The sequence below is a fragment of the Phaenicophaeus curvirostris genome, chromosome 1, assembly GCF_032191515.1.
Source record: "Phaenicophaeus curvirostris isolate KB17595 chromosome 1, BPBGC_Pcur_1.0, whole genome shotgun sequence".
NCBI classification, from domain to species: Eukaryota; Metazoa; Chordata; class Aves; order Cuculiformes; family Cuculidae; genus Phaenicophaeus; species Phaenicophaeus curvirostris.
Genome location: NC_091392.1, coordinates 7,238,141 through 7,260,929, shown reverse-complemented (window position 1 = coordinate 7,260,929; position 22,789 = coordinate 7,238,141). Strand labels below are relative to the sequence as shown.

Sequence of the window (22,789 nt, the reverse complement as noted above, 5' to 3'; positions counted from 1 at the left end):
TTATGTCATTAGAGAGAGCTGTATCATTTAAGAGAGTCAGTAGTGGTTGCCTGATCTGCTCTGACATCTTGGCAGGTAGTTCAGCTTCTGCACCTAAATAAGTGAGTGCTGCACTCAAATAAGTCAGTGCACACACTCTGCTCTTGGGGCTGTTGTGGAAATAAGCTTGTGAGGCATTTGGGTACCTCTGAATGATAATGATAGAGACTATAAACACCCAAAAATGCTAAATTATGATAGTACTTCAGAGTGTTTTCAGAATGAGGCTTTCCCACTACTGTCTTCATTTGAAGTCTTGCATTAATCTTAAAAATACAGTGTGCAACAGGGAGACATTTTACTTCCCTTATTATTTCGTTGATGTGCAAACAGAGGCAGGGGATCACTAAGAATTTAACCTTAAGTGTCTTACCCAAAGCCCCACAGCAAATTAGTAAAGTGAAGCTCAGTATGGTTGAGCATTCAGCCATCAGTTCAGCCTTAGCTCTTGTTAAAATGATTTCTGCTTCCTGAGGACGTGAAGTAACACTCAAAATCCCATCATGGCAAGCGTTCCTTGCACTCTCTTCTCGTGTTAGTTCCAGTGGGAAGAGATCACACCCTGGTACATGGACATCAGTCAGCTTCTGATTTGTCAGCGCTGTAATGATATCCCTGTCACCTTAACTATATGACTAGGGCTGAGATTCTCTTCTGGCCTTGAGGAGTTGTAGAGGTGAATGCTCAGCTGAACTGGGCTTGACCATCCTGTTGTCTTTGTGCGACCAGACAGTCTCACCACAATGTTCTAATAACTTTCTGGGTTCCGGGAAACAGAAATTGCAGGTCAGTGGCCCTGCAGGGCCAGGCTAATTGAAGTTCAGCAGCACGGGACTTGTGAGATTTGTGCGATGAGCTGAGCTCCAAGCTCCCTCCATCCATGATGGAGGAGCTCACATGAGGGTCAGTGAGCAAGAAGCCAATTTCATTTTAAGAGATGCAACAGCATTCATCTTTGTGTGCCATGTTGCAGATGGGGAGCTTCTTCCTGGTTGTCAGTTCCCTCCTTGCTAGCATAGCTTGTTACCTGAAGCAAATTCAACAACCGATACATAAAACAGAGCACAGAGCTTAAGCATTAGTTCAAAACAGGCAGGAGGTTATTTTCCATGTGGACAAACTATTCCACAATGGCTTAATGAAAAGTTTCCTTAGATTTTATTATGAAGTGCTTGGAGATGACCCCAGTCAGAAATGAGGTAGAGGACTGGAAAAGCTTTGAGGTTGTTCTAATGTGGCAGTTGCTATTTTAAGGTTATCCTAAGGCTGTAGTGGTCAGAAAAAAGGACTGAAAGATTCTTGTGGCCACCCAAGACACCCTCATATTTAGGGTTCCTTTTCCTGCTAGTGCTAGAGCAATGACTGAAGGGTCATCTCCAGCAGCTTTGTTCGGTGTTCTTGATCCTCTTGTTCATGTTCAGTGCCCATTAGATGCTGTCAGGAAAATGGACTTGATGGGGAGCTGCTAACAGTGGAGTTTGTCTTGCATTGAAGGTTCTTGAGTTAGCTCACCTGAACTTTCTGGGCATCTTGTTGTCATGTATCGTTCCATAACCAATGGAGTCAGCTCATTCCTTCCTAACATAGCTTGAGACAGTATATATGTTCGCTTTCACCTGGAGAGGTCTAGATTGTTGACACATGGTGGTGTACAATGGATGACTCCTTGTCCTAGTATGGCCAGTTACTGAGCTGGGGCTGGCTATGGTTTCTTACTGGAGTGATGTTAATGTATGGGCATTGCGTGCAGCTTGTAAGTCTGGACCATAACCTGAACGTGTTCTCCTGCCAGTATTTTCTTCCAGCTTCTCATAACAGCCTGTTTAAGCCACATCCTCACTGTCACTTGGTCCAAAGCTCACTACCGATTTGTAAAGGCTCCTCCTTTTAATGCTGTACTTGGTCTTCAGCCTTTGGGCTTTGCAGTTTATTATGTTGATATTTTTGAAGGTGTCTCATTGCATGTGCTAACTCAGTGACTCCATACAGTTTGTTTGAGAGGGAAAAATGTCTGTGGCAAAGCAGAGAAAATAACAAACAACAGGAAGCGATGCCAGAATTGCACCCAGTTAAGAATGTAAAACGTGCAGCAGTGAATGCTGTGCCAGACTGCTTCTGTTCTTATAAAATAATCCAAGTTTGTTGTGAAAGCCTGTTTCCTGTCTCAGCAAAAGGACATTTTCCTCTATGAGCTCTAAAGAAGTGCTAGATCATTATTAACTCCTGTTTCCATGTCCAGTCCAAGATTCATGCTGCAAGAAGCCTGAGCGAGATTGCGATTGACCTGACTGAAACTGGAACGCTCAAGACCTCAAAGCTGGCCAACATGGGGAGTAAAGGCAAAATTATCAGTGGCAGCAGCGGGAGTCTTCTGTCATCAGGTAGGTCCTTTATCCTGTAACTGGAGGGAATATGGCAGGAAGGGTCATGGCCATGGCAGAATGGGGAGCAGCCAGAAGCTGCATTGCAGAAATGAAAGTCACTTCCCCTTAGTCTTTCTGTCTTTCCAGGTGTTAGTCTGTCTCTCAGCACGTTGCCCCGCAAACAGCACAGGCAGCAGTTTCCCCCTCTCTCATTACTGCTGCTTGTTTCCTCTTTGGCCCCAGGATGTCATCTCCAACCTGTCACTTTCCAGCTGAGATGTGATGTCTCTTCACAGTTTCTACTATAATTACCCCTTGGCACCCATCTCATCCTTAGGCAGATGCATTTGTGAAGCAGCCCCAGCCAGCGGTGACGATGCAGTCAACCAGTGCAGCTCACTAGGGAAACCGAGGCTGGGAGTTGGTGATGTCCCTTAACAATGTTGAGGCAAGGTGGCTTCTTCACAGGGTGCACATCTGCCTTGCCTCTCTATTGCTGGAATTTGCCTGATGCCCCAGACTGAAAAGAGCTATTCCCTAACACTCTCCACCATATGAGTGTGGGGGCCTAGAGGTTTCTTTTTGTGGCACAGAGCACCTTCCTGTTATAAGGAAGATGTAATCTGTGAAAGAAACTCAAGAGAAGTTGATATGGAGGAGAGACAGAGCATCAGACGAGGAGACAGGAACTCATCTGTATTTCTTTGAAACTCTTCTGTCAGCCTGAACAGGGCAAGCTGTGTGTAAACCAGTGCTAAAGATCACTCCAGGAGCAAAGCAAGCATTGATAGTTTGTGAAGAGCTTGAAACTGTTCAGGTGAGAAGCTCTCCAGAAGGGCAAAGTTAATTAACAGTTCCAGTCAATTAAATGCCCTCTGTTAAGCATCAGATCAAGTTATCAAAACCGATTGTGTTAAGATCGGTAACACTGAAGAGTAACCTTCCCACACTTGACAAGGGAAGAGGGAAGAGTCCATGTACCTTCATGTACCTTAAAAGCCACACTTTCCTGCATGGAGAAGGTCCAGCAAGGGGTTAAAATGTGCAGTGCTTACAGAGCTCCAGAGCAGCCTGCTGTGCAATTCCTTGCCTTGCTTGCAAACAGAGATGCCTTTCTGCTCCTTAGGTCCTCCTGGTGCAGTGCATAACCTGTGCCTCCCATCGCTCAGGGAGCTGCAGTAGCTGAGCAGCTCCTGGACTGGTGTCAGGTTGTTGAAGCTCTTTGTTTGGCATTTTTTTCTAGCTCTCCTGGAAAGTAAATAACATTAAGTACCCCAAGGAAGTTCTTAAGGTCTTTCCAAGATCTCAGCCTCCTGGGCACCATTCCCAAGTTTGTGAGAGCTACTTGGTAGTAATCCTGTTTTCATGTTAATACACTGACTTTTTGCCTTCCCAGAAAAAAGACATGGGAGTCTGCTGCTGCTCTCACACTGAGGGAGCAGTAGCCAGGTGAAAGCCAGTGGAAAATGAGGTTCATAAAAGTTTCAGTAGGGCTGGCAGCTATCAGGAAATCCCAAACGGGGAGCTACCCATGTTTTTACTTCTGTATGTTTTTGCTCCCTGCTCAAATCCCTTCTGGCTGAGCAAGAGGTTTGAAGATTAAGCAGAATTGTGCTGGTGACTAGACCCACGCAAAGTTCATTGACCAGATGAGTCATTTCTTCAGGACTGGGTAGGCAGTTTGGTCTACCTGGATGCCTACCTAGGACTGTGAACCTCTGTTTTGGTTGAGGTACTGGCAGGCCAGGCAAGCACGGCTCCCTCCAGGTTCCTGTGTTCAGAGCTGCCTTTAGGTTCTACTAGCTATGAGGTCAGGGCTCTCCCCAAAATGTTAAGGAGAGCTGTCAGTTTTTCTGCTGCTCTGTGCCTTCCAGCATCTACAAGCACACTTGTGGAGGGAAAGAACTGTAGAGGGAGAATATCTGGCAGGGGAGGATAGATATAAGGGACTGGGAGACCCTAGATTGCTTCACCCAGACGGGGTCACCCAGACCCCCTGTTCCAAGAGCTCTCTGGCAGAGGTGACCCAGCCCTGTCCCACTGGATGGGAGGGGGCATTAACTGCCTGTCCCAGCCTTTGCGTTTCCTCCCATTGTGCCAAAGATTATCAGCACACAGTCACAACAATGATGGGTTATCACAGTACAGCCTGCGCGCTGGAGAGAATAAGTGCAAATGATTAAGTGGCCACAGTAGATTTCCAGGCTATAAATAAACCGAGTGACTCGAAATCACAAGGGCAGAGCTGAATTTCTGTTTACCCCCACTTCCCTACCGTTCCCTGTCCTTTTTTCTCAGAAATTACTTGTAGCCGTTTCCTCTGTCCATCTCGCTCCTCCTCACTGAAGGGGCTGTCAGCGGGATGAGGAGCACGCCGGAGCTGGCATGGCTCCCCTGTGTTTGCGACAAGGCCGTGAGGAAATAGTTGTTGTTGCTTCCAGCTGTTACACTGTCTGGCCAAGATCCTGCTGTGCGGTGCAAGGCAGCCACTGCCCCTCATCACTTACAGGCTTAAGGCAGCAGCAAGGAAATGGAGTCTTGGACGGGGACAGGGACTTCCCTGTGGTTGTAGCAATTCAGAGCCAAAGCCTAAGCTTCTCCGTGTTTCCCAGGCCCTCCATCTCAGTCTGTGTCCACTGCAGAGTTGTAAGTTTGGTACCTGGTGCTATCAAGTGCATTTCTGACAAGCTCACTCTTTAAATTTTGAGGACATTTGGGCTCTGAAGGGGGGCCCCAAGCTAGGAATGCTGGGATTTAACTCAACAATATTCTGCTCAGGATCTCTGAGCCATCCCTGGACATCTGGGACAAGACTTGCCCGGGGGGAGTGAAAGCTTTGCTTTTAAACTGCATGAACCCTAGTCAAAGCCAGCAGGGATCATTATCAGAGTAAAATCATGTTAGGTCTAAGGTGGATTTTTTTCTTCAGGGCAGTCTGTGCCCTAAGAGCTCTGCAGGTCTCTTAGCTAGAGAGGAGCCACATTATTGCTGGGTTATTGTTGGACTGAACCCCAGACTGCTGCCTTCGTCTTGGTGGGCAGAGGAGAGACTACAGCGTAGCACCTCTGCTTTAGCTCTGCAGATGTGTTTGTGGAGCCTCTGGCCCCCTGAGCACCGTTGCTTCATCAGCCGTGGAGTTTTCCTGTGCAGGGGCCTGTTTACATTTGAAAATGCCATGACAGAGCCCAGCCAGCCGGTTTCCCAGCCCTCCATCTGGCGGAGCCTTCTCCCAGCTGGACCGCCCTGGCGGGTGTTGGAGCGGATAAGCAGCACCCGTGCAGCCTTCAGCACGACTGTGAAGACGAGTCGCCCACAGGATATCTGAGCACATCCTGTGCCGAGCAGCTCCAGCTGGGCTCCCGCATGCCGCAGAGGATATCCTATTTGTCTGGCAAAGACGAGAGATAGTGGCTGTCTGGGATTGCTGGCTGTCGAGCACTGACATCCTGGCGCAGTGAGTCAGCCTGGGCTCTGGCACGGAGCAAGCGTGGGGGGACCTTCCCTTCCCTGCCCAGGGGACAGCCTTCCATGAGGACCTCAAGTGAATGCCAGCGAGCTGGAGTGAGCAGCCGGATGCAGCATGAAGGGTTTGCCTTATTTAGATGTGTTTTTCCTGGAGGAGGAGACTTGCAAAATCAGAAAGAGAAGAGATGCCTGGATGCCCTTGCCTCACTGCTGCTCAGCCGTCTTGTTGCATCTCCTTTCCCCTCGCAGGTGCTAGCACCAAGCCTTGGCTCCCTCTGCTCTTTAGCATCCCATCTATGCTCCCTGCTTATTTTCAGCTTTCTCTTTTATCCTTTTTCCAAGTTGACTCCACTCTGCTAAAACAGGTGGAGGAAATGGGGACAAACAGTGAGTCACTGGTAGGGCTTTCCTCTTCAAAATGGTGGCTCGTGTTGCTGGTCTCATCTCTTTGACACACTTTAAAACAACATTTGTCTTGGAGCCAACACCTGGTAGCCAGGTAGCAGATCTGCACAGACACAGCACATTGTCTTGGTCAAATCCTTCGAGGGTGTGGCTGGCTTGCTTCACATCCCCATCAACATCACTAAGACTGTCCTGACATCACTGGTCTGGAGCAATCAGAAACCAGCACATTAATGCTGGTGAAGAAGCTAAACCATGAATTCTGCTGGAGGAATGAATTGGGAAGGGACAACCACATTCTCACCCCATTTCACAGCTCATGTTCTCCTGAAGGTTGGTGGATGGAGAAATTGCCCAGAGAGGCAAGGTGTATGTTAGAAGATGAGTAGTGTATCTATACATTGATAGGGTATTAAGCAGATGTTCAGGTCACCAAGAGCTGTGTCCTGTCCTGTATTCTAAGCAGAAAAGGGCATATACCCTTGTCTTGGCTTTGCAATGAAACCCGCAGCATTGGCTGTCAAAACACAGTTCAGCAGGTTCCTGATGCTCATCAAGAAGATGGCCCTGTGCTTGCTACCCAGTGTGTTTTCACAACCCTTTTAATGACATCAAATGGTTCTGCAGAAGTGTGTGTTAAAATGCAGAGTTTGGTTTCCCATTTGCACAGCAAAATGGGAAAGAGGCTGAGTAATATTTTTTACAGAAAGGTTCAAAAGCTGTCCATGGAAATTACATATTTCAGCAACCTTTCTCTGGTTTACTCTGTTAGGAATTATCTCTAACTGCGAGAGATAAAATACCCGAGAAAGCCTCCCATTCAACCATATCTGTCGAAATAGGAGTCTCTCCTGTTAGGACTGATCTTTCAGGACTGATTTTTCTGTGTTGATCATCCCCTTTAGAAGGCACCGGGCAGCCATGACTCAGTGAGCATCATATTTAATGTGGCTGATTGAAGGTAGTATCTGCTTGATTGGTTTGGTTTGTGCTGGTCTTTGATTATTTCTTTGGTTGTTTTTATGGTCTTTTGATTAGTTCTGACATTTTTGGGTCAACCGCCACTGGATTTGGAGGTGGGTCTGTGGTCACAGCCTTGCTTGAGGCTGGATTAATACATATTTATAAATAAAGAGTATCTAATGGAAGCTGTAAGTACCCCAGCAATAGAAAGCACTGTTCTCTGCTCCTTTACAAGCATCTCACATGGGTGTGATTCTCTTGATCAAGTTTCCATTTGCTTTTCACCTGCGAGAACAAGCAGGGTATCCAACCCATAAAAATCTAATAATACACCCCAAAATAGTTCAGCTTTTAAATAAAAAAAATAATCCCATTGCTTAATTCAGAACATGACAGTGTGCTTCCAGATCTCCCCCAGTTCTTTGATTTCTGGGAAGGGTGGGAAAGATGGCAAAGTGTGTGCTCAGTGGACGATGCCACTGACCGCAGCAGCGTTGAGACCAGTGTCGCTGTCACACAGGGTGAGCACAGCTGGAGCAAACACCATGAACTGTCTGTGCTTGGTTTGGGTCTGTACCAACTCAGCCAGAAGCCGTTTGTTTCCTTCTTGTCGGCACACCCCGAATCAGCTCAGGCGTCTGGCCAGGGTTTAAGCTACCCTTATGCTTTTAAATGTTTCGGCATCTATGTAGCTGCTGTGGCAACCTGCGGTGCAAAAACGGAGAGCTTCTAAAAATAAATACAAGGCTGGCGTGGAGGCAGGGAGCAGAGAGAGGAAGGAAAGGGGAAGAGCATTTGAAAGGAAAATGTAGGTCATTAAAGTTGTCTTTAAAAAAAAGGGGGGGTTGAAACATCTGCTGGAATCATGAGCAGCTTTTTACCAGGACTCAGCAGTTTGCTGGCAATTCAGTGAAGAAATTCAGCACTTCAGTTTTTGCTAATAACTGCTCACCAGGGTTACTATTAAGAATTACTAAATACTAGAGAGGGCTTTCCTTGCCAATGCAAATACAAGCCTCCTCCAGAAGATCCCGTCAAGTTCCTGCAGCACAGATGTGTTTGCGGAATTGAATTTTGTTGCTCTGTGCGGGCAAACCCAAATAAAATTATATGACCGCAGCAGCTAGATGAGGATGACCACAGCAGCTCAACAGACATCTCACCATGGGACTATCCTTTGCCTGGTGATGGTCAACCTGGCTGACCTTTAGAGAGACCTTTAGCCACCTCCAGCACAGCCCAATAAAAGGTGTAACAAAGAGGGGCAGCACTTTGCAGAGTGAGTGCCAACAGTCTTCCTGTATGAAAACAGTGATGGAAAAGATCTGTGAGACTCTCTGCTCCCCGTGGGCCCATGCAGAACTGTTTCATGGCATGGGTTGCCTCAGTCCTCTCTCAGTTTAGCTTTAATGGTCTGCTGGAATAGTAGCAATGAAAAATGAAGCTGAAAGCACAAATTTCACTCTGTTCTGCTGCCAAAACAAAGAGTTGTTCCCAGGTTCCTTCCAGAGCTCTGTGAAATGGCAGCAACATTTTCAGCCTCCTTGGGCTGAGTATCTTCACTGTATGCTTGGAGGCCAAGGTGCAAATGTATTTATAAGCTCCATCTCACCCCAGTCCTACAGATGCACAAAAAACTCCATCTATCGTCCTATTGTGTCTGACTCCTGCAGAGAATGAAGGTCTGCTTACTCTGCACCATTGCTTTAGAGGGGTAAGGGAGCCCCCCACCGAGAGTCACCTTGGGACAGTGGATGCTTGGGAGCACTAGAAAAATTACCTACTTGCTAGGTAATTTTGTTCCATTGCATTTTTTTCATAAAACAGACACTGTAAACAGATTGAATTAAATGTTGACTACTTGGATAACTGCAATTCTTAAGAAGCAGGCTGTGTTGTCAAATGTTTTCTTCTATGCTTAATTTCAAAAAAAAATGCATCTTCAGGGCTTTCATAAACTGTGCTGTTATTTGCCATTGGGAACTTTAATGGCAGTGGTATGTCTTTTTCTTTCTATGTTCTTTACATGAATAATTTTGGTTTTCTATATTTACAAATGTCTTGTGTGCCCCGCTGTCCAGTTTCTGTCTGTTAGCTTAAACATTAAGAATTTGCTGTAAACAAACACGGCTGGGTAACACCTGCTTCATGTCATAATGTGATTTCTCTTTTGGAAGTATTGCATCCAGGCTTTGGTAAAATTACAGAGCAGTCCAGATGTGTATTCTGCCGTCAGCTGGCCTAGTGAAATCATTGTTTATTGATAGGTTCCCAAGAGTCAGATAGTTCTCAGTCTGCCAAGAAAGACATGCTGGCCGCGCTGAAATCCAGGCAAGAAGCTTTGGAAGAGACACTGCGCCAACGCTTGGAAGAGCTGAAGAAACTGTGTCTCCGAGAAGCGGTAGGCAATGGGCATTTTATAACCTGTAACACTCAGTTACTTGCGTTATCATAGCATGCTGGTTGTTTGGAGGGGGCGTGGAGTCAGGCAAAGAGGTCCATTCTGCAGTCTCATTTTGCAAAGCTGTTTCAACTCCAGATTGCAGTCACAAAGGACATTTACCTCCCAGAGAAAAAGACCCCATGTCAGTTGGGTTCTCAGTTGGCTTGGGGCTAGGAAGGTGCTCAGCATCCGTGGCTGCTGTTTGAAACTGTTTAACACGCATTCAGACAGGCTTCTTATTGACTTTGGTGGGAATATGCAGCTACATAAATGGCATAGGAAGGCTATCCTGTTTACAGGTAATCAGTTCTCAAATACTTTTGACTTCATTGGCAAAAAGGAACAGGAGCAAGCCTGACTTTACATGATTTTCTTCACACAGTACATTCTTACATACAGCACGCAAGATCTCATCTGCCCCGTGTAGACTCCCTTCGTCCAATAAGCTCTGGCACTGCTGGAGAGAAATCACAGAATCATAGAATAATTTGGGTTGGAAGGGACCTTAAAGATCATCTAGTTCCAACCCCCCTGCCATGGGCAGGGACATCCCACTAGATCAGGCTGCCCAAGGCCCATCCAACCTGGCCTTGAACGCCTCCAGGGATGGGGCAGCCACAGTTTCCCTGGGCAACCTGTGCCGGTGCCTCACCACTGTCATGGTGAATAAGTTCTTCCTTATGTCTAGTCTAAATCTGTCCCTCTCCAGTTTATACCCACTGCCCTTAGTCTTATCATTACAAACCTCTGTAAGCAGTCCCTCCCAAGCTTTTTTTTAGGCCCCCTTCAGGTACTGGAAGGTCACTATAAGGTCTTCTCAGAGCCTTCTCTTCTCCAGGCTGAACAACCCCGACTCTCTCAGCCTGTCCTCATATGGGAGGTGCTCTAGCTCTCTGATCATCTTTGTAGCCCTTCCCTGGACCCATTCCAACACTTCCATATCCTTCTTATGTTGGGAATTCCAGAACTGGACACAGTACTTCAGATGAGGTCTCACAAGAGAGGAATAGAGGGGTGGAATCACCTCCCTCCGACCTGCTGGCCACGCTTCTTTTGATGCAGCCCAGAATACAGTTGGCCTTCTGGGCTGCGAGCGCACATTGCTGGCTCATGTCAAGCTTCTCATCAATGGCAGTGTGGTAGACTTTGCAAAGAGGAGTCACCATGGTCATCCTAAGACATGCAGGACAGCTCAGGAATTCGTCTCATAACCATCCCACTCACTTGCCAGTTCATTCTTGAAGTACACGGGCCAGTTTAGAGATCAGTTTCACATTTGGGGAAATCACAACCCTGCTGCAGATGTGTGTGGAGATCAGCAGCAGCAGGCACTTGGCTCATTTAGCAATTCTCTGTGTTGTACCAGGCCTGAAAGCCTGAATTTAACAACGAATCATGGTATGTAGCACAACAGAAAAATGATTGCAGACTGCAGCACCGTGATCTTCCAGTTGTTGCTCAATGTTTGATGTGTATCTCACAAAAATGGGAGAGATAAGTTACTTATTCAGCTTTTGTGGCACTTTGTGTCAATTAATCTGTAGTTTTAATGCCAGCAAGAATAAGTTGTGGAAAATATCTCTCCACAAAAATATCAGCAGAAACCTCTGCTGCCCCAGTTCCCATCTTTTGCTCCACACAAGCAATCATTTCCCACCTGAGAAGTCCAGGCTGACAAACAGCTTGTGCTGAAAAAGGTCGCAGGACCATATGCAGTCTCCTAAGTCCATCGAGTATAGAGCTGAGATCATCTGCAGGATGCAGTCACATGCTTTTTGGGATCTAATGGACAGGGTCTGGAGGGCTCTGCTGCCTGACTGCTGGGGACTAGTGCCTTGCAGCAGCATGCATGCAGGGGAAAAATATGCTGTGTGACAGTTGCAGGAGCTCACAGCCCCCTGGCTTCACTTTAACTCCCGCCTCATCTGCAGTGCAGCCTCTGACACTTCACAAGCAACAGGGATGCTTGCAAAAACTCCCACTGGGGCATGGAGGCTGTGGTAAGGAGCAATATCTCCTTAACGTGCTGCGGCAAGACTGGCCAGAGCCCATCTGTCAGCACCTTAAGAGCTGGTAGAAAGTGTTCGTGCTTTCTCTAGGTGATCTGAGACAGGCAGTTGATGGATACTTGGAATCTGACCCTGTCTTGTAGCTTTCCATCAGCAGCCTCCAGTTGGAAGTATTTCCTCTCAGGCTGCCCTTTGTCCTTTCTGCTTTGGCACAGGAATGGGCAAAACAGAGGGAGAAGGAGGCAAACCAAGAGATTAAAAGGGTTAAAAGTGGGGGCATAATCAAGCAAGCACAGCAGAGCCAGAGCCCTTCCTAAGAGTGGCATCAGGTTACTTCGGGCCATCACTACTCCAGTTACTTATTAATTCAGATTACATTTCAGGACTGTGCCTGTGAATACTTTTCAGTTTATGAAGGCAGCGTGGTAGCCCATATTAATTTTGTTCTGCTCCAATCCTGGTGCATTGCACAGAAAATATTAACTCTTTCCCCGCTGCCCTACTTCATATTAAGTTAGGGGTTACAAGGGAAATATCTTTGTTTCCCTCAGGAAAGGATACAGGGATCTGTCTCTTGATGCAGTGCCTAGAGCCACATCACACTACAAGGAATGTGTTACTGAAGAAAAACTGAAATAACCTGACAGGGTTGGAAGGGCATCAAGGAATGGGACTCGTTGGGCACTACAATGGTGCCTCTGGAAAAAGGGGGTTGTCTACGTCAGCTTTGCTGCAAACCCGTTTTGCTGGGAACTGCTTGAAGGAAGGATTTGAAAAGGCCAGGTCCTTGTTTCCTAGTGACCTGAAAAGAGTAGAAAGAAAAAAACCATTAGGGAGCTGGGGAGAGGCCAGGGCAGGCAGGGCCTGAGCTGCACACTCGCATTAAGGTCAGCTGCTGTTCTTTGGGCTTCAGATGATTTAGGTTACTCTGCCAGCTGGATCCTCTCAAGGCTGATGCTAAAGAACACAAAAGCCTTTTGTCCTTCATGGGGAGACTTCTGAGTACAAGGATTCGAGCTGTGCTCCTAGCGAGGCTCCTGCCCTTTTCTGTAGGCATTTGAATGCCTTCAGTTCAGATGTGTGGCTGTATTGTGTAGTCCAGGGAGAAAAAAAGTCCCACAGCATTAACATCAATATTGGTGCTCACTGCTTCCTGTGTTCCAGATATTCCCTGGTTCTGTGAGGTTTGCTTCAGATTCTGAACCAATCTTTGCAAATGACCCCATCACTCTAACAAATCGTCATCGAATATTGCTCGAAAGCTGCCCATGACATCACCGGGGTTTGGAAAGGGCTCTGATACATGAAGTGTTATCAGACAGATAGTGAAGTACCAGGCACTGCTTTTAGTGACCATTTTCATTGCATTCCTCTCAGACATATCATAAATCAGATGGGAATGTTCTTCTGTGCAGGTCATAACCTGCATGGCTGTTGCTGATGGGGCTTTCTGACTCAGCAGCCCTGCGTCCTGCGTGAAGGCTCTTGGATCTGCTCACCACTCTCTCAGCAATAACTCAGCAGATGATAGAAGCTTTTCTTTCCTGCTCACACTGCAGCAGAGATGAAAGCATGTGTGCTGCGGTCTGTTCAGCCTCAGGCTCCATTGCCCTGGGGATGGACACCACCTACAGACATACCCTGGACAGGCCATAACAATATGTATTCATACACAGGTTAAAATAAAATTCCCTCCCTCATTGTGAAGTCCTGGGACGAGTTCACAGGGCTGGGTGCCGTCCTGTATATTTATCATCTGGCTGAACTGGATGTGTTGTTAATGCACGCCTGTCTTTTTATGATCACGGTTGAAGAGCAGTGTTGTGCTTTGCTCTGCCACAGGATTTCCCAGATCACTAACAGAATTTTCTGCTTACAGGAACTCACAGGAAAGCTGCCACGAGAATACCCCCTTGATCCAGGGGAGGAGCCACCTATTGTCAGGAGAAGAATAGGAACTGCCTTTAAGCTGGATGAGCAGAAAATCCTGCCTAAAGGAGAGGTGAGACCGTGCCCTTCCCTTCCAGCCTGTGTCCCCATCTCTGAGACATCCAGCATGCATCACATGGGAACCATCAGTGTTACAGTCATTTTTTTCTTTGAATGACTGTAGCTGGTCGTAGTGCCTTTTTTTTGATATCCATCAGAACAAGGAAGCCGCGAGAGAGTTGGTGCCCTGGAGTGAAGCATAAACCCTCTTAAGTTCTCTAAGTTCAGCCCTGGCTTAACTAGAGGAAACAAAAATAGCCTGGGTGACCAACTGGACCACGGCAGTCCAAGCACTCTGGTGACTAAGTGCAGTGATTTAGAATCATAGAATCACTAGGGTGGAAAGGACCCACCGGATCATCGAGTCCGACCATTCCTATCCATCACTAAACCATGCCCCTCAGCACTTCATCCACCCATCTTTTAAACACCTCCAGGGGCACCTCCCTGGGCAGCTTGTGCCAGTGTCCAGTGACCCTTCCTGTGAAATAGTTTTTCCTGATGTCAAGCCTGAACCTCCCCTGGCAGAGCTTAAGGCCATTCCCTCTTGTCCCCTGTCTTTCAGGTAGTTGTAGAGAGCCTTGAGGGCTCCCCTCAGCCTCCTCTTCTCCAGGCTAAACAACCCCAGTGAACTTGTGGGAGTAGGGAGCACTTCAGGAGCCCTTGAGCTATCTGAGCCCTCTGCTGCTACCCTGTGTTGTTATGACAAACAGCCACTCGCTTGCTGTTTCAGTAGCAATCCAAATTCAGACCTACCCTAACCGGAGAGAAAAGCATCACAATTATCCATCTTAGCCCTGCAATAACACGGTGAAAGCATTCTGTGCCCCGGTCCTCAAACAAAAGAGCCTTCATCTCTACCTATGGGGAGCTAGAATTGTTTTTCTAAGTTTGCCAGGGAGTGTTTGTTCTCTTGCCTTGCTCCCACAACGTGCTGGGTCAGTGCCCTGAACCGTGGTTGTGAAAACAGGCCTGCAGCAGCTGTAAGGCGGGTCCAGATTCACAGAAAAGCTATTGTCTGCAGAGACACATTTGTCTCAAGACACTTGTGTATATTCCAGTCTTGAGTTTCCTTTTTACTTTCGTAAGAGGAGAGACTGAAGCTGCTGTGACACTGCGGTCTAAGGCTCCGTTCAGCCAGGGAATTAACTGTTTGGCGTTTTGTTGGCGTTTTCCTTATGCTGAAAAAATAAACAGCTGGAGCTCTTTAGTTTTGTTCTCAATGGAGCCTGGGAGAGGAATTCCACCAAAGTCAAATATTCATGAACTAGCAGATTTAATTAAGGTTTTCGAAGGGAAACGTGGCTTAGCTGAGTTACTCCTAAAACCCCTGCAGTCTGTTGGCTGCTCAGTTATAACTGGATCTCCAGCTTCCCTGGATATTACTGCTACAAGGCAGCTTTAGGGGCCAGTGGGTGAGGAATCTCCTTAATCTTGTGGCAGGGTAAGGTGGGGAGAGTATGAAGGTAAAGCAGCTCCTCCCCATTGCAGGCACTCTGCCTTCTGGCATCAGCAACCCAAACACGCTGACTCAGCTTTTCTTTACTTCCCTTTTCATCTGTCAAACTTTAAGACTGTGTTGAAAACCATAAATTTCTGTTCTCGAAGAATTGTGTTGAGCTGTGTTTATTTGGCTGCCAGTTTGAGAGCATTTAGAGAGGCCAGCAATGATTTTCATGCACTTTTCAGCAAGTGCAAATGCTAGAAACTCAATTTAAAACAAAAGTGAAATAATCCTTCAGTCACATAAATTCAGGACTGATATTAGCATGTGTGACAAGGACCTGAAGCAAGACAGTTCCATCTGGAGGCAGATGATAACCCTCATTTTCTGAGGCTTTATTTATAGGGGCCGCACTGGAAGAAAATAGATGATTATGGCCGTGAGGAGAATGAATATTAGTTTTCTAAGATATACAACATGATTTAGAACTGAGTCTGTGAAGGTCTGGAATGACAGGTCACATCAAACTCTCTGTACCCTTAGTAAGGGCTTTGTCAGGAAACAACTTGCAGGGATGGGTCCTATTGTATTTTTTGGTAATTGCCTCTACCTGGTCCATAATTCCTGATTCTATGAAGGATTTTGTCAGGACATAACAAATTCGGTTCCAGTCCTTAAAACTCTTGTGGTGTCAAATTCGGTTTTAATAAGTTTGGTGCTGACAGAGCTTCTAAACTCTCCAAAGCAAAAAGGGATCTGTTAAGATGATGAGGGTTGGTTCAGTCTTCAGTAAAATGAGGGAATTTATAATGGCAGTTGTAGGGCAATACTGACTCATCACTGACAGCAAAAGGATTTTTTTGAGCCAGAAGCCCAGAATAAAAACTTTAGAGAACTATTTCAGTTCAATTAATGCCCACAGCATTAGCTTTTGCAGCATACACTGCTTCTAAATGAAGAGGAAGGATTTGGATTTGCGTAACAGGGGATCTCTATTAATATATGGTTGTCAGAGCTTGCAATCTGAACACTCACAATTCACTGGAAATAAAAAAGCTCAGCATTTTTTTCTCTGATTTGCAATATACTGTGTTCCCCTTTCTAGTAGACTGACACCAAACACTCCATCGAGCTGGGGAAGGTAACTAGATCTGCTGCAGATCAGCTTGGGGACCCAGTGCAGACCTGGAAGTTCTATTTCAGCTTCTTTGTAGGCATGAGTTGGCTTAAATCCCTTGACTTCGGAGGATAAGTAAAAATCAGTAGGTAGCTTCCAGGGCACAACTGGTTGCATTTGAAAATTGCTGAGACCCTGCAAGGGCTTGTACTAAAGACACTAGTCCTATTTGGTGTACAGAAAGCCTGCTGTTGCACACTGCTCATTCTGAAATCACACTCCTGGCTTCTAACTCAAGGAGACAGTGTTCTGGTGCAATCAGTTGCAACAGCCCATAATTACTTCAGCTCATACTGTCCCCTGGACTTCGGTGGCCATACACCACGGAGAAATCAGACCATCTTCACCAAAGAGGTCAGTGGTTGCCAAGCAAATCTGTCAGGAAAGTTAAAGCTGTAGCTTTGCATCGTTACGTAGCACTGGTATCAAAGGAGGCTTAAATATGGAGATAGGAAACAGGGAGAAGGAGCGAGTGGGAAGCAGGGGTTATCCCTAAGATGGGTGTAAAAAGATGGATGTGTCAGCAGTAAAGCACCATTCAACTAAGCTGTATTGAACTGCACGAAAAGGCCAAACTGCACATCAGGGTTGAGGCTTGAGCACATACGTCCTCCTTGTACGGGGCATCCCTTCCACCAGTTGTGCTCCCAGGCATTCAAGGTGAGATGGGTGTGCTTAGGGAGTCCTTGAGATGAGAGGAGCAGCATGATCATGGATGTTTTGCTAATGCAGAACCTTGGTTGGAGGCCACTGGCCAGGTTCAAGGTGAGCTTCTCCATAGCTGGGCTGAGAGAGCTTGGTGACAGCCGGAATCCACTTGCCTTTTCCCAGGAGGCAGAGCTTGAGCGCCTGGAGAGGGAGTTTGCCATTCAGTCCCAGATCACGGAGGCTGCCCGGCGCTTGGCAAGCGACCCAAACGTCAGCAAAAAGCTGAAGAAACAGAGGAAGACGTCCTACCTGAACGCCCTGAAGAAACTGCAGGAGATTGAAAACGCCATCAATGAGTATCGCATCAAATCTGGAAAGAAGCCAACCCAGAGAGCCTCCCTGATCATAGATGGTAAGTGAGACTTAGCACCCATGGCATCTTGGTAGGGTCTGTGGAGGGCAGGAAGCAAAATTCTTGATTTAAGGCAAAAATTTCCTCCACTTCTTCTCCTCTTTACTCTCTGGAGGACTCCACAGGTGCTGGCGGTTGGGCTGTCTCCTCCTGTGCTGGCGTGCTCAGATGGGTATCTGGGCTGCCTGCTGTGCATTGGGATGTGCTGGTTCACAGCACAAGAAGCAGTGTCGTGCTGTAGATGATAAGCGTGTCAGGAAAGCAGACTGTGACTCCTTTGTTCACCTATAAAATCGTTCTGTTAACGTCTCCTCCAGAGTGGTGCTGTACAAATGTAATTAATGTTAGCAGATTGGGGTGAGCTCTCTAGCTGAAAGGCATCTGTAAAATCAAAGTGGTAGCAGTGTCATTGCTGTGCTCAAATGCTTTTTTCCCTTTTCTTTTTTTCACAATGTAATTCTCAGGGCACTTTATGGTTTACTGGGCTGTTGATTGGTTTTTCATTAAATCCATTAACTTTCTGCTGTGGCTCTTTCTTCCTTGCTGATTTTGCCCTTTCCCTTTGACTTGCAGAGCTTTTCTCAGCGCCTTTGTAGCAGCAACTGAGATTAGAGCTGCTGTATTTGTGACTTGGGTACCAAGCTGCAGGGATAACAGACAGTCAGGAGGACACAGGATGGGGAGGCAGCTCAAATGTGTGCATGCCAAGGATGTGAGGGCTTCTCCTGCTGCTACAGAGGATGCTCAGAAAGTGTTTCCCTGAATTACACAAAACTGTGGGCCTGTAGTTAGGAACAGGATGATCATTTTAAGAAGGCAGAGATCAAACCCAGGGTCCTTAAGGCCTGAGAGATAAATCTCACTAATGGCACCATGCCATTTTCCATCCTCTGGGGATCGTTGTGACTCAGTCTTAATCCTCATTAATTGAAAAGAGTTAGCAGCTCCTTGAAAGGCAGCTTGCTAGTGAGGGACCTGGCTTGCTGCTCTGCCCTCTGAGACTGAGAGTGGGCTGAGTCAGTTATTCATAGGAATTTTGCCTCTCAGATGTGTGAGGAGGAAGATGTGGGTGACTGCTTAAAGCTAAGACTCAGTGGACGAAGATCACAGTGCAGTTCAGTTACTGTGACTCTCTCAGGACCATCTGACCATCTTTTTATTTTCTTCCCTTCAGAAGGAAACATTGCCAGTGAAGACAGCTCCCTCTCCGATGCCCTTGTTCTCGAGGATGGTACGTTGGCTGCTGAAGGTTCTAGAGGGCAGGAAAGAAAGAGGAACGGATGTGTGATCTCCTGATAGATGCTCAAAATAGAGGAACTGTTCTGTCTAATAATCCGCTCAAATATCCCAGTAGCAAAAATGTTTTGTTTCCCCTGTTTCCCTTCGTAGTCAGATGTCAGGCCTGGAGCAGTGAGTAGTGCTGTGGTGACTGCCCTGATTTGTTTCAAAAGACAGTTCCAGAATGCCCCCTTATTTTCTCATAAGGGTTCAGTGTTTTAATGCATCCCACACTCTCGCTGACCAAAATGGGAGTGTCAGCCCCTGCGCTTCTGAAAGCTGGGTCTTCAGGTTGCTCTGGAGCATAGCAAGGGGAAGCAGAGTAAGAAAGGAGGCTCTGAAGGCGTGGTGGTGTCCCTCAGGGCTGTGCCCCCATTGGACCTGTCACACAGCCATCACCTCTCTCCCTTCTTCTCTTTGCAGACGATTCTCAGGTTACCAGCACAATATCCCCTCTCCAGTCCCCACACAAAGGACTCCCTCCCCGGCCACCCTTGCACAACAGGCCTCCTCCTCCGCAGTCGCTGGAAGGCCTCCGCCAAATGCATTATCACCGCAACGACTATGACAAGTCCCCCATCAAACCCAAGATGTGGAGCGAGTCATCCTTGGATGAACCCTATGAGAAGGTCAAGAAACGCTCTTCACACAGTCATTCCAGGTAAGCCAGCTATCTTGAACCTCCATCCTGAAACTTTCAGGAGGGATGGGTGTGAGTCCTTTCAGAATTTACAAATTACCAAAAGGAGACGTACAGGTGTTTTGGCCAATAGGCATCTCATAAAAACCAGCTGCAGCTACATGACTGCTGCTTGGTATCTCAATGTTACTTAAAAAAACATATAGAAAGGAAGGATGGTGGGTCATCTGAGAGCTTTGGCAGGGCCTGGCCTTGACCTCCAGCTAGTACAGGAGCACAAGATCTGGGATGCAGCTCAGAGCAGCAGCTGACCCAGCCCCTGCTCACCACGCTGAGATCATAGGCACATGCCTGAGATCTGGAGAGAGGCGTGGGAGCCCCTTCCCTAAATTCCCGACCAGGAACTGAAGCAAGGTGTTTGCTCTGCAGCAGTCACAAGCGGTTCCCCAGCACTGGGAGCTGTGCTGAGGCGGGAGGGAGCAGCTCGCTGCAGAACAGCCCCATCCGGAGCCTTGGCCACTGGAACTCCCAATCCAGCATGCCATCCACACCGGATCTACGGGTACGCAGTCCACACTACGTCCACTCCACACGGTAAGTCTTCCCAGCTGCAGTCTCGCCTTGCTTACCCTGAAAGAAATATTCTTTGCTTTACCCTTCCCTAATACATGAATTAATTCCCAGCTCAGGAAAGGACACAAACCAGTCCTGTTTACATCAGAGGCTCAAGTACTGTTGGCAGTAGGGAATCTCTCCCAAACTGAGACCCTGAAATCACTTCAGATAAATGTGATTTGACCCCTCATCACCCTCTCAAAGTAATCAAGCTTTTCTTCTGCTGGGACCTTTCATCTCAGGGACTGTTTATGGATGCCACAAACCCCACGCCACATTTAAAAGGGATGTGGTACTACTGCTAAATTCTGCAGTAAATTCCTCCACAGATACAGCTGCAAATAACATGTTGTTTCCTGTCTGATGTGAAATGTTGAGCAATGTTAATTCTCTCTCATAGATAAAATGTTTGCACATGTGTGAGCATATGTGGAGAATGAGCCTGTGTGAAGCAGTCCACCTGAGGGTCCAGGTGGCAGTGGAATAAGCCCAGGGCTGACAGGGAGGAGAGCTGAAGTGTGTGAAGGAGGTGGTTTGATGTGTGGCTCAATTTGACTCCAACTTCCAGCAGGATTTCTACAAGCTGTTCAGCTTCATTGCTGTTTTGCTCTGGTGGCAAACTTGATGGACACCATGGGAAGCAGAGCTGAGCCATCATTTAGCTCATCATAAATCAAGAGTAATGCCAACACATTAGACTTGGGCAGAGACAATATAAGGCATGAAGGCCTTGGGTTAAGTTTATTACAAGTTTTTGGCTGAGTGTACCTCTCACGAGTGCAATGATTGCTAGCACTGCAGTTGAGCTGCATGAGAAACGAGCCTGGCACAGGGTTTGAGAAGTGGCCTTGACTTGGGTAGGAGCCGTTTGGGTGTTTGAAACAACCATTGCTCAGTCTGTGGCTCATTCATGAACTGTGCGCGCTGGCCTTGGCCATCTGTCATGTGGGTATGTGACACTTTGCAGGGTGTTCCTGCTCTTTGAATGGGTGGCTGAAACTCTCCAAACAGCCAAGGTGAATAGAGACCACCCAGACTTGGCTGTGAACTGAGAATTGTAAACTTACAGTTGGCGGTGGTTGCCTGAAACAGTCCTACACGTGCTTTTTGCAGCTAGTCCTCAGTAAAACCGTGCTGCTTGGCAGAGGTGACTTTTTCAAAGGCCAGTGGAGAAATGACTGCATGCTGGTCTAAGTAGGAGTAGTCTGTCTGTCTCACACCAGGTGGGTTGTACCTGTGCAGGACATTCACTGGCCACTTGAAATGGAATCCCACTGCCTTTGAGGCTAAGGTCTTGGGATTTGCAGAGCTGGAGCAAGGTGAACTGGGTAGCACAGGCATGGTGCCGATTCAAACAGCTCTGCTATGGGGCTGCACCAGCAAAGACAGGACTTGAAATCCCTGGGTTTTGCTCTTCAAACTGGGTCTTTGCCATGGTGGCAAGTCACAGAGGAATTGGGCTGCATAAGGGTTTACATCCTACCTGGTGCTGCAGACCAAGAGTGCAGAGGAACAGGAGTAGGAACTAATGACCCCAAACCCTACAGCAGGGAAGCAGGTTCCTTTCTCGGCAGCAGCGGCCCCATGCAGTGCTGGAGGGTCCAGGTTTTCAGCGCCCTCAGATTTCTTTGCCAGCGAGGCTGATCTTGTGCGCAGAAGGGGATGGGAAGTGCTATGTCCTGTTAACTTATAAGCCTGGATTTTTTTTTCCTGGTACCTGCAGGTCAGTAGACATCAGCCCAACCAGACTGCACAGCTTAGCTCAGCACTTTAGACACCGGAGCTCCAGTCTGGAGTCGCAAGGCAAGCTCCTCGGCTCAGAAAACGAGACAGGGAGCCCTGATTTTTACACCCCAAGGACTCGTAGCAGTAATGGCTCTGACCCCATGGACGACTGCTCTTCCTGCACCAGCCATTCCAGCTCTGAGCACTACTACCCTGCTCAGATGAACCCCAACTACTCCACCCTGGCAGAGGATTCCCCATCGAAAGCCAGAGAGCGGCAGAGGCAAAGGCACAAATCGGCAGGCAACTTGGTCTCTTCCAATTCAGGGAGCATGCCCAACCTGGCTGCGAGGAACGGCACAGGGCATCACCGAGTCTACCTGCACAGCCAGAGCCAACCCTCGTCCCAGTACAGGATCAAAGAGTATCCCCTGTACATCGAGGGCAGCTCCACACCCGTGGTGGTGAGGAGCCTGGAGAACGACCAGGAGGGACACTACAGCGTGAAAGCACAATTCAAAACCTCCAACTCCTACACAGCGGGGGGGATGTTTAAGGAGAACTGGCACGGGGATGAAGTGGACTCCGTCAGGCTGACCCCTTCCCGCTCCCAAATCATAAGGACTCCATCTCTGGGCAGGGAGGGCCACGAGAAAGGCTCGGGTAGGACTGCCGTGTCAGACGAGCTGCGGCTCTGGTACCAGCGGTCCACGGCCTCCCACAAGGAGCACAGCCGCCTCTCGCACACAAGCTCCACTTCCTCAGACAGCAGCTCCCAGTACAGCACATCTTCGCAAAGCACCTTCGTGGCGCACAGCCGCGTCACGAGAATGCCTCAGATGTGTAAAGCAACATCAGGTGAGAGCCGGGCCAGGCAAAGGGGCAGGAGGGACGGGGGTTCATGCAGCCTGGTTTTATGCTAGACATTACACCCTAGCAGGAGACAATGCCAGACCACAGCATGTTATTTGGCCTTCACACACTGCTCATCAAGCCTGTCGGTGTAACGCTGTGGGGCAAGCCTTGTCCAACACTCATTGGGTGACATTTTTTTTGCCGTGGAAATCATCACTTTGCAATGATGGGCTCAAAAGACAGGGAGGGACTGAAGTCGTGTTGGTGCCAAGTCTTTTCTCAGAGTGCAGTTGGGGTTTGGGTGACGGCACTCGGGGCT

The 22,789-nt window shown here is 47.7% G+C and overlaps 1 protein-coding gene across 9 annotated transcripts in view; it reads left to right on the top strand.

Moving 5' to 3' along the window:
• FRMD4A (FERM domain containing 4A) overlaps positions 1-22,789 on the top strand; it is a 387,789-nt gene that overhangs the window by 355,695 nt on the left and 9,305 nt on the right. For all 9 annotated transcript variants that reach the window (XM_069873274.1, XM_069873358.1, XM_069873440.1 and 6 more), the window contains 8 exons: positions 2,279-2,420; positions 9,503-9,636; positions 13,567-13,689; positions 17,129-17,357; positions 18,532-18,588; positions 19,059-19,296; positions 19,705-19,869; positions 21,614-22,473. In XM_069873274.1, the coding sequence (XP_069729375.1) occupies positions 2,279-2,420; positions 9,503-9,636; positions 13,567-13,689; positions 17,129-17,357; positions 18,532-18,588; positions 19,059-19,296; positions 19,705-19,869; positions 21,614-22,473 (1,948 nt within the window). The remainder of the gene's footprint in view (positions 1-2,278; positions 2,421-9,502; positions 9,637-13,566; positions 13,690-17,128; positions 17,358-18,531; positions 18,589-19,058; positions 19,297-19,704; positions 19,870-21,613; positions 22,474-22,789) is intronic.